Consider the following 17489-nt stretch of genomic DNA (forward strand, 5'->3'; position numbering starts at 1 on the left):
CCCCCCCCCCCATATTTTCCGTAGGGCACTCAAGGTCCGCCAGCAACCCTATGTTGGCAAAACTACCAAAATCACGAATCACTGCTCACCTTCATTCTTTCATTGCTCTTTTTCCCCATCTCTGGAACAAACTCCCACATTCTCTTCGATCCCACTCTTCCCTCCAGGTCTTCAAAACAGCTGTTCACCACCACGTCTTATCTTCCCCCATCCAAAACCATGATGTTTTCTACCCCGGTTAATCTACCCAAACTTACCTCCTTCAAATTCCCTGCTTTCCTTCCTGAAAGTCCCCGTAGTGTAAGGACCTGAAAGTCCCTATAATGTCCATCTTGTTTACACCGTGTACCCTGCCCCATCCCTCTCCCTTCCACAGATCGCCTCACGTCTCTGTTCCCCTCTGTTTTGTGCTTCCCTCTCCCACCCCTCTTGTCTCCTGCTCCTTTTGTTATACATTATGTGTGTTAGCTCTTATATGAACCTCAATACTCTATACAAAAAAGAAAGAGAGAGAGAGAGAGAGAGAGAGAGAGAGAGAGAGAGAGAGAGAGAGAGAGAGAGAGAGATAGAGATAGAGATAGAGAGAGAGAGATACAGATACAGATAGAGATAGAGATAGAGATAGAGATAGAGAGAGAGAGAGAGAGAGAGAGAGAGAGAGAGAGAGAGAGAGAGAGAGATATATATATATATATATATATATGGGATACTGTATGACACAATGTTAATTTGCCTGTAAGCCATCTAGTCTGGGTTCAATCTTTCGACCAACTCGAAACTCTCATCCTGAGATTTTGCAAGCAGGGCATTGAATTAATGAGCATGCACTCTTTTGCAAGTTCGGTAAAGCGAGCTGCTCCATTTGATAGCATTTGCTTGTGGATGTCAAATATACCAGGGTACCTATCAAAATGAGTATGCCATTGTATACTGCACTGTTACCCTTGCCATCGTCTGATTTCCTGCTTTGCTTGAGGCAGCACACTGAAAATGGAGAACAGACGTGTACAGGGTGAATTTTCAGTGATGGAAACATTCATGAATAAGGGTTCTTGGGTGGGTACCCTCATGTCCTCCAAGGGTGTAGGGGAAATAAAAACAACAGCACCGTCACTGCCAGAGAGCTGGATTATAAAAGGCTTCAGGAGCAAATCATGATAAATCATCAATGAAATGGTTAATAACAACTTTTTAAAAATGAAGCAGCATAGCAGAGAGCAGTACTACATTGAGCAACAATACGGAACTGCACGACAAATGCAATAAATGGGTGTTTATAAATGTGTAATTAAATAATGGCGTTGTTTGTTGGAGTTGTGTGTTTTTGATCCTTTTTTTTGAGCTTACTTAACAATAAGGGTAGTTTGGGGTAAAAATGAACTTCAAGTTCTGCAAAATGAAAAATGTACATGGAGGTTGATGAAACCACATATTTCAGGAGATATTTCCCTGCTACAAGTAGACACTTGTCCCACTGATGTGGTTGCATCTTGATGCCTTCTGCATATAAATATTTTGAATGTGTGCGGAGCAATTTCGGGACACCCGCGTTGTCGCCAACATCATTCATGAAACCTCATGCCAACTAGAAGTTCATTGAGTGGTCACAAGAGGTTAAAATCACAAGATGACATGTCTGGACGGCCTAAGGAATTCCACGTGCATTGATCCATCAGAATCCAAAACCACTGTTTGCTGAACTTTGTGAATTTTTTGTGTGGTAGGGACCAAGAATGTCTCCGCTCAATTGCTGGCTCACTTTGATTCTGATGTGAAACGATGGACCCACATCTAAGGATTCTCCAAATTTGCTGTTGAACACGTTTTAAGCTTCCATGAGAAACAGCTCAGTTGGTTGCATGTGAGAACGCTCAAGATCGCAGCTCACCATTTGGCAGCCATTTTTTGACCACAACGTACCATTTAAACATAGCTACTCGAAAGACTCGCGTCACCAGATTATGTAGATGATCTAACTATGCAGATTTTCACCAAATTATCTTATGAATTTCATCCGGTCTGATGTTCTCCTCAACAAGGAAGTTGTCGTTCATGCACTTGCGTTTCACAGCACACATGACTGTCGTATGTTGGCTGCTTACCCAGAATACTTTGATCGGTATTGATTTCACTTCCTGTAAAACTTGCTCATGTGAGATATTATTATCAATGCACAAGATTTGAGTTTGAAATAATTTAAAAAAAATTTAAATACCCTGTGCAAACCATGAACCACCTTAGTAGAATTTCCCTTCTTACCATACATCAAGCCTGCATAGTTACCTCCGCCACCAAAGGTGAAGGAGGTGATGTTTTCACCCCTTTCTGTCTGTTTGTCTGTCTGTCTGTTTGTTTGTGTACAGGAAATCTCAAAAAGTTGCAGACGGATACGGATTAAATTTTGGGGACAGGTTGGGTGTGTCGCAAGGACGAATTGATTCGATTTTGGTGAAGATCTGAATCTGGATCTGGATGCGAGAATTATTTAATTTTTAACGTGATTCTTCACCATTGAGAGATCGGGTCAAAAACGATATAGTACTGTACAGCACGATATTTCAAAAATGTAATGGGCCCGACATGTTCTCGTGGATCAGGCATTGCGTGGTGGAGGTATGAGCTCTTCCGAGTGCCCTTCTAGTTTCGATTGGAGTTATATCATAATAATCTTTTAATTCTCTTATTCCAATTGCCATCTCTCATTGTGTTTATCCGATGCTTTGCTGTGGCCTTACCCCTGTCTGTTATACATTGCTGAGCAGCACAAAGAGAAGTTAGAGAAACTGCGCGCACAGGCGGACATCTTTTGTCAGCGTCTTGGCAAGTACCGAATGCCCTTTGCTTGGACGGCCATTCATCTTCTGCACATTATCAACAGCGTTGGGAGCCTGGAGAGGGATGGTGGTGAAGTTGATGGGTGTTTTGGTTTGTACATTTAATGGTTTTGGAAGTTTAAATATAAATTTTGCATCTAACAACCTTTAAATATTCGAAAGTGATGAGTTAACAATGCTGAGATTGTTTTGGCAGCTTAGGGGTGCATCCCACATTGATTATAATGCAAGCAACCATTGTACCATTTCTGGTGAAGGATAAAGAAAGTGGAGCCTTTGTTTTCAAAATGAAAATATGAAACATGAAATGTATATATTCTGGAACAGAAAACTTGTTGCAAATTTCGGAAAGTTTTGGTAAAAAAATTCTACAATAGTGGACTTTTTTTTCTTTTTGAGATGATGAGGAGTTACCAGTGAGTCAATGGCCAAACATTAAAAAGTCAAGCAAAGTGAAACTTGTTTTTAAAAGAATCCTTTTATGTTTTACTCACTTCGTTGTGCAATAATTTTTGCTCAGAATTTCGTTTCGTTTAGACGAGGCGTGGCTCTGTTTTCAGATCGTAAAGCCAGCTGGACGGAGAGGCGAAACTCCGCAGCACTGGGAAAACGATCACTGGATCGCTTGACTAGTGGGGACGAGGTGTACAGCCTCTCCAACTTCCGGCCAGCAACACTTACCGTCACAAACTTCTTCAAACAGGTTCTCTCAACATTGGATTCTCTTCCTTGACAGATTTTTGGGTTGCCGTGTGTGTGTGAGTGTGTGTGTGTTTGCTTTTTTATTGCGATACCAGAAACATGAAAGTATTTATTTGGAAATGAAGGGGATATGTTCCGCTACACTTCCACCAATTACAATCATGGTGTTGAAATGTGTACACATGATATTAATGTCCATGAGATGGGCTTAGAAATGACTATTCAATGATTCTACATTACCTACATATGAGGCTGGTGTTGGCTTAGCAGTTCGGGTGGTGGCTTGGGATCCTAGGATCCTGAGTTTGAGCCACGTCGGTTGCTGAATTACAACCAGGGGGGTTGACTCTGCCTGTCATCCTTCTGAGGTTGGTGAAATGAGCAAAAGTGCACTGGTAATACGGACACTACATCAGTGGCATAGCCGTGCTCTTAACCGATGATGCAACCAGCAGCAAAAAGGCTGTACACTATCGGTACCCACATACTCTTCTAATTCTTAGAGCCTGGTGTTGGCGCAGTGGTTAGGGCAGCGGCTTGGGATCCAAAAGGTCCTGAGTTCAAGCCCCGTTGGGCCACTGAATTAATACACCAGGGGGTGGACTCAGCCTGTCATCCTTCCGAGGTCGGTGAAGTGAGTACCAGTGTACTGGGCCGGTGTATACCCTGGTTAAAATAGGTGTACCATATCCCTGTGTCGTAAGAGGCGACCAAGGTTGCGTCAGGAAAGCCATCCGGCATAAAACATGTGCCAAATCACTATGCGGATCATACGGATGATCCGCTGTGGCGACCCCAAATGGGAGCAGCCGAAAGAAGAAGAAGAAGAAGAAGAAGAAGAAGAAGAGAAGATACTCTTCTAATTCTTCTTCTCTTACTTTTAATCTTCAGGTCCTTTCAAGGAGAGGTAATGGAGTGTGATGATTAATAATCCGGAAAAAAGGAACATTCGTTATAATAAATTTATTAATAGCAGACAGCACTTTTGGTGGACACTCCAATTTTAATAAACAAATGTAAACTCCATAATGAAACGAGAACGGCACTCGGGAGAGTACATACCTCCGCCAGGCTGAACAGTTTATGTTTTGTGTCCCACTGATAGGCTCGATCTGGATCCAGACCTCAATCAAAATCGAATCAGCTTGTTCTTATCATCTACACAACTCGTCCACCTTGTTTTATCATAACCTGTCCACAACTTTTTGAAATACCCTGCTATATGTCATTTTTAGTTCCATCTCTCAATGGTGAAAAAAATCACTTTTAAAATTTTAGTATCCAGATCCGATCTTCACCAAAATCTAATCAATTTGTCCTTGTCACACATCCAACCTTTGTCCATACACAAATCAATTTATCCACACATAAATCGTCCGAATCCATCCACAACCTTTCGAGATATCCTGCTCACAGACAAACAAACAGACAGACAAACAGGGATGAAAACAACCAACATCCGCCTTCAGTAGTAGAGGTAACAACCGCACTGGCAAGTTTGTTTAAGGTGAAATTACAAGGATTACAAGGAAATTATACATAGGTGGAGGCGATTGGGTCCATCATGCCTGTGCCACATCAATACCAGATTTTAATCAATCCGTCGATACCCTTCCCTTCGTGTGCAGCCCTTTTTGGCTGTTACACTGGTACTCATTTTGCCAACCTCGGAAGGATGACAGGCTGAGTCAACCACCTGGTGGTAATTCAGCAGCAAGCGGGACTTGAACTCAGGACCCCAGGAACCCAAGCCGCCACCCTAACCACTGAGCCAACACCAGGTTATTTAAATGAATTTAGTTTTTCATCTGTAATTATTGTCTAGCAGCAATAACCCCAGTTTGCCGTGCTCTTGTACGCGTAACTCTCTGGTTGACTTTATTTATTTATTTATTTATTAAGGGATGGGGAGCAGTGGTGGGGAAGGGGAAGAGTCCTGGTATACCAAATTTTTAGATCCTCGTGGAGGATCTCTAAGTCTTACTCACGTTGTTGTTCTTCATCTTCTTCTTGTGGACTTTTTTGTTTCACAGCCTCCAGTTTTCATCGAAACTTCCTGAAATTTGGCGTATATATGTAACAATACCCTGTGCAGACTGTAACCATCTCCGATTTTGAAAATTCCTCCTAGAAAAAAAAGTTATGACGTCAAAATATCTCCGCTAATGGAAATCGCCTAAAAAATTATCTCCGAAACTAGGCAAGCTTTTTGAATTCTGTTTGCGGGAATCGAACAGGGCATTAGCACAGATGAATTCCCGCACATATGATACATCACTATGATGTCATATTAATTTTTATGACGTCATTCCTATTTTTTGACATTTTTTGTTTCACAACCCAGAGTTTTCATCGGATCTTCGTGAAACTTTCCATGTATATGCAGAAAGCCCACGCGCAGGCAGTAACCATCTCCGATTTTGGAAATTCTTCCGAGAAAAAAAGTTGACGTCATAATATCGCCGCTAATGGAAATCGCCTTTACCATTATCTCCGAAACCAGGCAAGCTGTTTGAATTTTGTTTGCGGGAATCAAGTCAGGCATTAGCACAGATAATTTATCGCAAACCTGATACATCACAATGACGTCATATTAGTTTTTATGACGTCATCATTAAGAGGACGAGGATCTTAGCTCATTTGAGCTTGTTGATACAATGATGAGTGTATATTGTTTGCTCTCGCAAGACTACTGTGGTCTGTTTACAGTGCCTTACATTGTTTTCTCTTTACCCTGTACTCATCGTTTCTTTGTGTTTTTTTGCACATGAAACAGGAAGGCGATCGGTTAAGCGATGAAGACCTGTTCAAGTTCCTTGCTGACATGCGACGTCCTTCCTCCATCCTGAGGAGACTTCGGCCTATAACAGGTACCGGAACATCAGCTAGTCCTTTAATAGATCCCATGTCATGGTTTCGTTTGTTTATTTATTTTCCCTTGCTCGGTTAACCCGTTAATTTATCACATATGTAATCATATCAAATGAGCTGAATATTTACGTTCCAGATTTTTTTTGTGTTATAGTCTCCACATTCGGTAAGAACTGGTGCACAGAAGATGTGGCTTAGAATGGATATCGTGTTGCGTGGTATGTTTTCTATAACTTCAAGAATTTTGAAGCAAAAATGTTTCGGAAACATCGTGGTGCTTTTGCGACCTTCCTCGTGCGAAAAAAACATTTGTGCTGAACAAACAAAGCATCTCAAATGACTCAAAAATTGGATCTGAGAATTAGAGTGCGATGACCGGTTCACTTCCCGAGAACGAGAAAAAGAACCACTTCTCGTAGCCGTTGCCTCATCTTTAAGCTTGCGCAAAGCACTATCGAGGTGGACTTGCTTTTGAGCTGTGGTCTTCAGCGTGGATCATGCTCTCCAATTGATCGTCTGTAAAAAAAAATTCTCTATTCGCACATTTTGCAGCCCAGCTTAAGATCGACATCTCCCCGGTTCCTGAAAACTTTCCATATTGCCTCACGCCGGAGCTTCAGCAGGTCAAACCCTACCCGGATGTGCGAGTGAGGCCGACTCGTGAAATCCTGGAATTCCCCGCACGCGACGTGTACGTTCCCTTCACAACTTACCGGTAAGCCTGAATCTCCGAAACCTCGAGATAAGTTGGATCCTTACTCGGTTCCTTTTGGCCGGTTGTTTATATCACTGTGCTTTTTTGTAAAATTCGTCTTGGATAATGGTTTTAAAAACGACAGTTTCATTAACAAAGTGGACTTGTGTGATCGAAGGTGTATGTTTTGTACAAGGCTGTGAAATAATACGTGCAGTCGACTGCGGATGTGGCACGCACAAAAAGGCTGCTTTATTTAATTTATCCAAGTATGAAAATGGACCGAGAAAAATATAACTCGATTGCAAACATGGTGCACGGCCTACCGACACGTTGTTTGGCTCTTTCTGATTGATTTCTGTTGGATTATTTTTACAGGAATTTCTCGAGAGATAACGGATGCTTCTCGCCACCCATGTATGCATGAGGATAGCAGGGAAGGGGGGGGGGATTGTGAAGAGTTCATTTGTAAATGGAACTGTTGGGAAGTGTTGAAGATAAAATGGAAGGAGCGCGTGGAAGGAATGGGGAAGGATGTGCGGTTAAAGGGGGCGAGAGAGAGAGAGGAGTAATTCGACAAATTTGCTCGATTATGTTGAGACGGCCTTCGTATTTATGTGTTTATTCAAACTTTGAAGACAAAACAGCGGGGAGATAAGCTTATTATGGTTGACCAAACAAACATTGAAGTGAGCTTCAGAGAAAGAATTCGACCAGACTCGGTGGTGTAATGATTGGAGCGTCCGCTCTGAGTACGGGAGGTCGGAGGTTCGAACCCTGGCCAAGTCATACCAAAATACTTCATAAGTGATACGTGGTGCTTCCGTGCTTGACGCTCAGCATTTAAAAATGATAGAGCACGGACAACCAACAATAGGTTGGCAACCATAGTGCAGGTTTCAATGGGCCTAGTCGTGTCCTCCTGCGTTGAGGTTCCTTGTAAGAACTCATTTCAAGGACCTGGAGGATGGTAATGACTTCTGTAAGAACATTGGCTACAAGATGATGGTTGTATTTCTTATTGACATGCTGGCTGTGCTGAGATTGATGAAAATCGAAGCAGCGAGAAAAATGAATGGCATTCAACTTTTCAGATGTTTGTCTGAACAAGAGTTTCTGCACATTGTTTTATGAGTCCAAAAGTCCAAGAGAAGGTGCTTTCAAACAAGTGGTTCTGTGCAGCTTGTCAGCTATCTACTTATTGTGGACAAATTCTTCTTTTTTTTTAATCACTTTTCACTTTGTAGTTGACCCTCCTCCTTACTTGTGTAATATATAAATGCCCCCTTGACATTTTCATACAATTCATATACGTATGGATATATTTCCACTTATCTTGAATGAGTGATTCATGAAAGAGGTGTCGTTCAAAAGTTATGGGAAATATGTTTCTGACTGTCGTGGTAATGAGATGCCTCCCTTGAGCGACTGGGTTTGTAAGTGATGGTGGTGGTCGTATGGCAGCTTAGCTGCCGGGGTAGCTATCATTTCTTGAAGCCTGACTGTGTTGCTGATGCAGTGCCGCTCTACCAGTACACACACTGGAACTGGTACTCATTTCGCCGACCTCAGATGGATGATATGCTGAGTCAACCCCCTGGTGTATTAATTCAGCGGCTGGCGGGGCTTGAACTCAGGACCCTAGGATCCCAAGCCGCCATCCTAACCACTGAGCCAACACCAGGCTATGTGTGTGTGTGTGTGTGTGTGTGTGTGTGTGTGTGTGTGTGTGTGTGTGTGTGTGTGTGTGTGTGTGTGTGTGTGTGTGTGTGTGTGTGTGTGTGTGTGTGTGTGTGTGTGTGTGTGTGTGTGTGTGTGTGTGTGTGTGTGTGCAGTATGTTTACATTGTATAAGGATCAATGCCCCTCACATGCCATCAATACTTTACCGAGGTTTGTGCTTTGTGATGATTATAATTTTCATGTAAGGGTGCTGTACGCTCGGCACATGTGGCATGAGGAATACCCAGAAATTCCGGTCTTGTCAATGTAAGCATCTTGTAAGTTGGTGGAATATTCTAAAAAGAATGTGTGCTTCCTATATTTATTATATTACATTGACTCGGGATTCAAGTTTTATGAACTCACTTTTGCTGAACTCCTCTGCTCTTCTAAAGGCATCCGATCTCAATGGTCATCTTTTTGTTGTTATTGTTGTACAGAACAGTTTGTTTGAGGAAGAGTGAGGTGACAGGTCAGAATGGAAGAGTATTGACAGTGATCTTGGCAAGAAGAGCAGGATGCCAGACTGTATTGATTGCCCAAGATATTTCTAGGGATATGGTGCTGCACTTTTTGCTTGGGCTTTTTGACCTTCGACCATTGCTGGGGGTGGTGCAGCAGCACATCCAAAGTTGAGCGATGGTCAGAGAAAGAAAGAAGAAAGACTGAATGGATTCCACTGTTTTGTTTCTAATTGTATGCAAGATTACTGGCCTGTCATCCAGTGGTTCTGTTTTTCACCTTTCTTGTGAATGCGAGGGACGGTCACGTGTTATTTTGTTTTTTAGGTAGTGTCCTATCTTCTCCATCAGTGCGTTCCCTCGTGACCGCAACCCTCTTCCCGAAAGTCTCATTCTGGGTACACTGATGTATGTGGAAGGGCAATCGCTCTCAAGTAACTTTCTTTCTCGACCTGCAAAGTTAATCTGACTAATGAAAGCCCCTGTGGTCTCTTAGAAAACCACCCAACCACTGTAATCCATCCTCATATGAGCCAGAGCTGAGGTTTATTTGAGTCGAGCAGGTAAGCCGGTTCCACCAGACTGTTGTTCGGGAATTCATTCCCAATGCAGTTTGGAATAATTAGGGAGTTTGCAAAGAATATCCTTTGACAGCATTAATGCCACGAACTGCTAAGACAGCTCAGGTTTCTCGGAGCAGTAAATCGACGGAAAGGTGATTATATGTTGGACGGAATTGACTGAATAGTTTGTGGTTATATTATATTTTACTTTTTGGTAGGTGTGCGAACCAGCGACTCTGGGCTCATACACCACCCACGTGCGTAATCTCGAGACAAAAATGCACATAACTTGAAATTGCATGAACATCGATATTTGTAGACCTCCACCTGCACTGTCCAGACCCAAGAGCTCTGAAACAAGGTGTCATCCAGCATTATACGTGCTGTGGTTACGATGTTTACCCTATTCAGGCACAATCGCACAACATGCATTTGTAAGAGGTATATTGCTGTCTGAACACAAAGTCCTTCCTTGGCACACCTGAGCTTCCAACCACATACAAAGCTTTCATCCGCAGTCTGATGGAGTACTGCTATCCCCTCTGGGCTGGTGCTCCTGCCTCACACCCAGCTCGGCTTCACGCTGTAGAAACCAAGGCATTTAAGATCATCGGTGTCTCCTGCGATGAGGCTGAGTCTTTGGGTGTCTTACTCTCTCACCACAGGCAGGTTGGTGGTCTTTCTTCTTCTGTCTCCTCTCTGCCCCCCCCCCCTTGCGTTGTCTGTGCTCTGTCATCCCCCTATATTTCCACAGGATGCCCAAGGTCTGCCAGTAACCCCCTTTTGGTGAAACTCCCAAAATGAAGAATCACTGCTCACCTTCACCCTTTCATTCTGATTTTTCCTACCTCTGGAACAAACTCCCACACTCTCTTGAAAACAGCTGTTCATCACCATCTCATATCTTCCCCCATCCAAAGCCATGATCTTTTCTACCCCCGTTAATCCACCCCAAACCCACCTCCTTCAAATTCCCGGCTTTCCTTCCTGAAAGTCCCTGTGGTACCATCTTCTTATTTACCCCATGTACCCCGCCCCATCCCTCTCCCTTCCACAGATCTAATGTACTCTCTGTTCCCCACTGTTTTGTGCTTCCCTCTCCCGCCCCTCTTGTCTCCTGCTCCCTTTGTTATATGTTCTCTGTGTTAGCTCTTATTCGAGCCTCGACATTGATTACAAAAAAAACTATCTTTATATACAAAAATCTCAGAGCCCAATCTCTCTGCCAGTTTCCTAGTCTCTCTGCTAGCAACCCTTAACTGATGGCTCCCTACTAAAACTGAGCTTTTCTCCAAATGTAGGGAATTATCTCACCAACCTTGACACCTCTCCGAGAAAAACACCTGAGTGATTCAGTGTTTGGATCCTCAAAAATTGTGCCCCTGCCCTTTCTGCTTCTCTTTCTGTGCTCTTCAACAGATCCTTATGGGACCACCTTCTTTCATCATGGAAAACTTCCAACATCTTCCTTATCCACCAAAATGGTTCCAAGACAGCCACTTTCAATGACACATCAGTCAGTTTCCTTCCGCTTCGCAATCTGATTTATTCTGTTATTGCTGCTGACCTCCAGTCTTATCTCCTCACTCCTGAATCTCAACCTATCTCTTTAGTTTCTGCCCGAGCCACAGCCTGAAAAATGCTTTTTCTGCCGTATCAGAACCTCAATCAAGAGGACATCTGCTGTCCCTTTAATAGCGAACGTCACATAACCTTCCTCTGTAATCTGCTCACTGGCATTGTGGAGTCACTCCTGATTGATTCATTCATTTTTTGGACAGAATTATCTTTTCACACAAGCAGTGAGTTGCTCTCGATGTCTCTCTCTCTCTCTCTCTCTCTCTCTCTCTCTCTCTCTTTCTCTCTGCCTCTCTCTCTATGCCTCTCTCTCTCTGCCTCTCTCTCTCTCTCTCTCTCTCTCTCTCTCTCTCTCTCTCTCTCTCTCTGTCTCTGTCTCTCTCTCTCTCTCTGTCTCTGTCTCTGTCTCTGTCTCTTCTCTCTCTGCCTCTCTCTCTCTCTCTCTCTCTCTCTCTCTCTCTCTCTCTCTCTGTCTCTGTCTCTGTCTCTGTCTCTGTCTCTGTCTCTGTCTCTGTCTCTGTCTCTGTCTCTGTCTCTGTCTCTGTCTCTCTATCTCTGTCTCTGTCTCTGTCTCTGTCTCTGTCTCTTCTCTCTGTCTCTGTCTCTGTCTCTTCTCTCTCTGTCTGTCTCTCTCTCTCTCTCTCTCTCTCTCTCTCTCTCTCTCTCTCTCTCTCTCTCTCTCTCTCTCTCTCTCTCTCTCTCTCTCTCTCTCTCTCTCTCTCTCTCTCTCTCTCCACCTCCTTCGAACAGATAGGCTTCTGCTGACCCAGATGAAATTAGTAACCGGTCACCTACCGAGAATATGTTGCTCAACGCTGAAACATCTCACTCACCAGACCACATCTTTTAAGACCGAGTCAAATATGAACCAATTTCTGGTGTGCTATTTAAATGCGCCATCATTCCATGCACGTTAGAGTTAAGTATTTTTTTTTCTCTCGTAAATATAAATTACAAACGTGTTTTACTCCAGTTGATGATTTTCTTTTTCTCCATAATTTTCGGTAATCTTTAAATGACCGATCTTTTGATGTTTTTGCAAACCTGTTTCGTGACTTATAACGTGTATTCACCTTAAAGTTCCACACCTGTTGGAGGCCATTCGGCCTTTTTACTACTACAGAGAAAAGCTTGAAGAGCAAGTTTTATGGGTTTACTTTGCGTGGTCAACAATACGTTGTTTGTGTCCGGTACTCGAGGTCCAACTTCGGGCGTTTAGCCGATTGTGTTGATGACATTTACTGCCAGTTGAAGCCATTGTTGGAATAGCATTGGATTGTTCGTGGAGCCGAGTGAAGAGGAATGCGTTGGTAAATTTGGATGGGGAATGACGAATAGAGAGGGTCGAGAGCAGTGGAGCTGGTGGAGAGAAATGGTTTAGCCATAGCTGGTTCATTGTTCTCGAAGCGGGATAGCCACAACATTACTCGCAGAAGTGGACAGCACCAAACGGAACTGGATTTGTTGTTCGTGAGGAAGCAACATCTGTGGAGGATCGTGGACGGTAAGATGTTGGTGAGAAAGCATGTCACCACCCAGCCCAAGCCCCGCGGTGTTTGTTAAACGCATGCTGAAAATGAACGAAGTCAAGCGCAGGGTTTGGAAGATGATAAAGTGGGGGTAAGTACAGGGAGGACATTGCTCTAGAGTACAAGGAGAGGGAGAGAACCAAGCATGAGCAACTTAGCGAAGAAGCAGAAGGTTTAGAGGACGAGTGGAAGAAGTACGGACACGCTGTTAGGGGAACTGCAGAGGTTTTGTGTGGGGGGAAATATCAGGAAATGTTACATCATCGAGGAATATCAGCCAGTTACGGTGGACAGATGAAGTAGCGAAGGTAATCGGTGAGAAGGAGGCTTGGCAAAGGATAGAGGGTGACAACCGGACCGGATGTAGGGATGCTGCACATGTATGGGCAAAAGAATAAAGCAGCAAGGAGAGCTGTGGATAATTAATGTAAGCAATGATATGGAAGAGGAGGTGTACAGCAAGTTGGAAGAGGATGGTGCGAAGAAGATGATCTATGAATTAGCTCGTGGCAAGGATGAGAATGGTAAGAACGTGAAAGGGTGGCTGGGGGGTGAATCGGTGATTAAGGAGGGTGATGGGAAGCTATTGACAGAGAGGGGGGCAGTACTGAAGGTATGGGAAGGATATTTTAAGTTGCCGTCAAAACGAGAAGAAAACAACGGCGAACTGGAACTGCCATGTTATGGAGAGGGGAAAGTCTAATTAGTGGAGATAATGGAGGAGAAGGTGTGGACCTCATTGAAAAGAATGAAGAAGGGAAGAGCACCAAACATTGATGAGGGTGCATATGTAGATGCTAATTGCAGCGGTAGAAGATGGAGACAGTTGGACGAGGAGACTGTTGAACATATGTATGAGAGAATGTTCGATTCCGGAGGATTGGAGAACAGGGCTAATTGTGCCAAGATGGAAGAGGTGGAGAGTGATGTATGAGATCCGGAGAGGTACATATGCATTACGCTCTTTCGTCGTGTCTTAAAGGTATTAGAGAGGATTATGGATGGGACGATGAGGAAGAGTGTAGAGAGGGAGATAGGTGAAGAACGACATGGGCTTAGAAAGGTAGCGGGACGACGGATCGGATGTTCACGCTGACACAGTTTGTGTAGAAGAGGTTGTAGGTGCAGGCTGAAATGGCATTAGGATTTGTGGATCTTGAGAAGGCCTATGATACTGTTCCAAGAGATAGTGATGGTGACACTCAGAGGGATGGGAGTGCTGGAAGCAGAAGTTAGGTTGGTGGAAGGTATGTATGAGGGAATGAAGGGAAGAGTTTTGGTTGGTCCTAGGATGTCAGAGAAATTCAGCATGACATCAGTTTGAATCAGGGAAGCTTGCTCAGCCCACTGTTGCTGTTGTTGCTGTTGCTGTGGGCTGTTGTTGCAGAGAGTAAACGGGAGATGCAGCGGGTGCTGGGGAGGGAGGTGTGGAACAGCCATTCTGGAAACATGGGTTTGAAGATGAGTACAGAGAAGACTGAGGTGTTGTGGGTCAGGCAACAGATCAGAAATGATCATCAGGTTAGAGGGGAAGGAGATCAGATCAGGCAGGGAAATAGGTTGGAGTATCTGGGTGGGGTGGAAACAGTGACTGTGGATGGTAGTTCGAAGGCAGAGGTGTGTAGGAAGATACAGGTGGGTGTGGATGCATTGAGAAGGGTGGAGGGATTGGTGGCAGACAGAAAACGTATCAAGGAAGTTGAAAGGGAAAGTTCTGGTGTTTTGTGTAGCGCCGGCCTCGGATTACAGTGTCGAGATGGTAGGGGAGAGAGACAGAGAGACAGAGAGACAGAGACAGAGACAGACAACAACAGAGGATGCAGGTGTGCGATAACAACTGGGTTAGGAATATTGCGGGAGTGGAGAGGGTGGATCGAAGGAGGATTGATGAACTGAGGGACGAGATTGGTGTGCAGATGAGCTTGACATGGAGATTGGGAAAAAGCTGGCTGAAGTGAGCTGCACACTTGGTGCAGACGGCGGAAGAGAGAATGCCAAAGAAAGTGAATCGGTGGAGGGAGCAAGGTAGTCGGAAAAGAGGAAGATTGTGGTTGAGATGGGCGGATTGTGTGAGGAGGGATATCAATAAGTTTGGGGTGGTTTGATAGAGTAGAGAGTCGGCTGAGGACAGAAGGAAGTGGAGGAGTATCGCGTTCAAGGCAAGGCACAAGCTTGGTACCATTCAGCCTCACCCATTATCAAGGGAAGACAGGAAGAAGTTAGCAGCCTGGTGCACTAGCTATAAGTACCTGCTTTTTAAATACTTGTCTCACAGACTAAACATTTTTGATGTGCCTGTCGAGCGGAAAATCTGTCCCCGCATGTTGGGTTATATAATTGTCAGACCCCGAGCACTACATGTCACAGGATGTGCCTAAAAATCGAAGAAATATATCTGATGTCACAACATTTAACGAAACTGAACTGGTAGTTAAATGTATGAATATGGGCTGGCAGGATAGTCCAGAGGTATGTGCAATCGTATTTGAGTTGTTTAGCCTGGGTTCAAATGTTGACCCAGCTACAAACTGCCACCTTGGTGTTTCAGATGCCGGGTGATGATGCATCAATGCGCGCACCGTCCATCGGATGATGTTAATCCGGAAGGCGTATCTGTCAGCACGAGTTGTTGTTGGGCGTTAATAGATTACGTGGTGTCTTTCACAAAGAGCAGGAGCGTTATTGCTGCTTCGGGAGAAGTTCCAAATTCCTGTTAGTCTAACATCATATGGCCTGGCCAGCCGGTTTGTGAAAGACTTGGGCTAGAACTGTTCCTCCTGGCCGACGCCACTAAAGGGTCGGAATAGTTGGCACCATTAAGTGTACGAGTGTGAATGTCTCGAAGGCTTGCAATGAGAAAATCAGATAAAATACGATAAGAGTTTCCGTACGTGGACAACACTCCTCCATTACAACCTGTGATGTTTTGCAGTTTTCACTTCAATGAAGACCTTTCAGGAAAATGCATCCCACACAGACCAAAGCAAAGTGTCTTTTGCCTGAATTTGTCCATTGAAGCAAAGTTCAGCTTGAATGTGGAGGACACAGCGGGAATGCCATCCATTCAAGTGATGCCACATACAATAGACTTATTTGTAGGAAAGTTTTCAGCTGCGACGGTTTTCTTCATTTTATTTTGCACATTTTTGGAAACAGCATCACAAGTTAGCGATGAGTGGGTCAAAGTTTTTTTTTAATTTTTTTTTTAAAGTTTTGTTGATAAAGTTGCTCAGTCTTTCTTGAGGGCTGATAGGAATGGCCGAGACCTCGAGGTACGCATGCTCAGCTCTAAGCTGTCCAGGCTGAGTTTGAATCCCGACCCAGCTCGAAGCCGTCATACTCGTGTTTCACAGGCAGGGTGATTCGTCAATGCGTGTGCCGTTCCTCGGATGGACGTTAAACGGGCCTCTCTTCTGCCAGTATTCGTTGGTGGGCGTTAAAGATGCCATGGTGTACTTCGCGAAGAGTAGGCGAGCTATCGCCGGCACCATGAACAAATTGCAAATTCCTGCCCTAACTTGTCGAACGTCAGGCCTGGCCAGCCGGTTCGTGAACTCTTGGGCCAAGCTTCCCCTGGCCGACCCCATAAGAAAGGTGGAATAATGGTGGGCCATAAAGAATAAGAAGACTCGGACTTTTTTTTGGAGGATTCAACATTGAACCGTTTTAGCACGATTACTTTCAGATTATCATAGTCCCGTTTTGAAACCCAGTATTCATTAGCCGATGTCCCATTATTTGCTCGCGACTTGTACAGCGGAATACTTTTTGATGCTTCTAATGCCTCCGCAGACAAAGTCGCTGGAGGCATTATGTTTTCAGGTTGTCTGCCCATCCGTCCGTCATAGGTTTTCGTTCTTGTGATAACTTAAGAACGGCTGAAGGGATCTAAATAAACTTGGTATAAGTCGGTATAATGATGTAAAGATGAACAGATTAGATGATGGGGCCAATAGGTCAAAGGTGAGAGGCCCCGTCATGTAAAAATTCTGTTAGTGCGCTAACTTGTGAGCCAGTGATGGGATTTTTAACCAATCTTGGTATCAATATATATTATGATACAAAGATGAACTGATTAGATTTTGGGGTCAAAGGTCAGACAGAGGTCATGTCAGGTGAAAATGCGATACTTGAGAACAGCTCAAGGGATTTAAATCGAACTTGGTACTATTATTATAATGATGTGTGCGGAGGCAAATCGTTCGAGGTCGCGACATCTGTATGCCAATGTAGTTGAGAAATATTTTCTGATGTAACTGCATGAAAATCTGCTCATGCCTACTGCCCGCATGACTACTTAGCTCTCAAATCTCCAGGGTGGCCTGAAAGTCGCTTTACCCCTCCCCAGTGAAGCATTCGTTCTTAAACATTTTTAATATACAGGTTTTATTGTGCTTTATTTGCAATAATTAATCAGTCATTGTATCTGTACGTGTTCCATCATTCTCCGTGCACCACTGAATTTGTCGCCAAGTCCTTTTAGACATCTTTCTCAAAGTTGTGGAGCCATCTGCGTGAATAAGGCCACCACCGCAG

At 44.0% G+C, this 17489-nt stretch overlaps 1 protein-coding gene across 10 annotated transcripts in view; it reads left to right on the forward strand.

The window, feature by feature from the left end:
- LOC147024871 (dedicator of cytokinesis protein 7-like) overlaps positions 1 to 17489 on the forward strand; it is a 212571-nt gene that overhangs the window by 42730 nt on the left and 152352 nt on the right. For all 10 annotated transcript variants that reach the window (XM_085885204.1, XM_085885210.1, XM_085885205.1 and 7 more), the window contains 4 exons: positions 2763 to 2925; positions 3395 to 3537; positions 6313 to 6406; positions 6960 to 7122. In XM_085885204.1, coding sequence (XP_085741330.1) covers positions 2763 to 2925; positions 3395 to 3537; positions 6313 to 6406; positions 6960 to 7122 — 563 coding nt within the window. The remainder of the gene's footprint in view (positions 1 to 2762; positions 2926 to 3394; positions 3538 to 6312; positions 6407 to 6959; positions 7123 to 17489) is intronic.

Source organism: Eptatretus burgeri, chromosome 6, assembly GCF_056783735.1.
Source record: "Eptatretus burgeri isolate ZD-2024b chromosome 6, Ebu_testis_v1, whole genome shotgun sequence".
Lineage (NCBI taxonomy): Eukaryota > Metazoa > Chordata > Myxini > Myxiniformes > Myxinidae > Eptatretus > Eptatretus burgeri.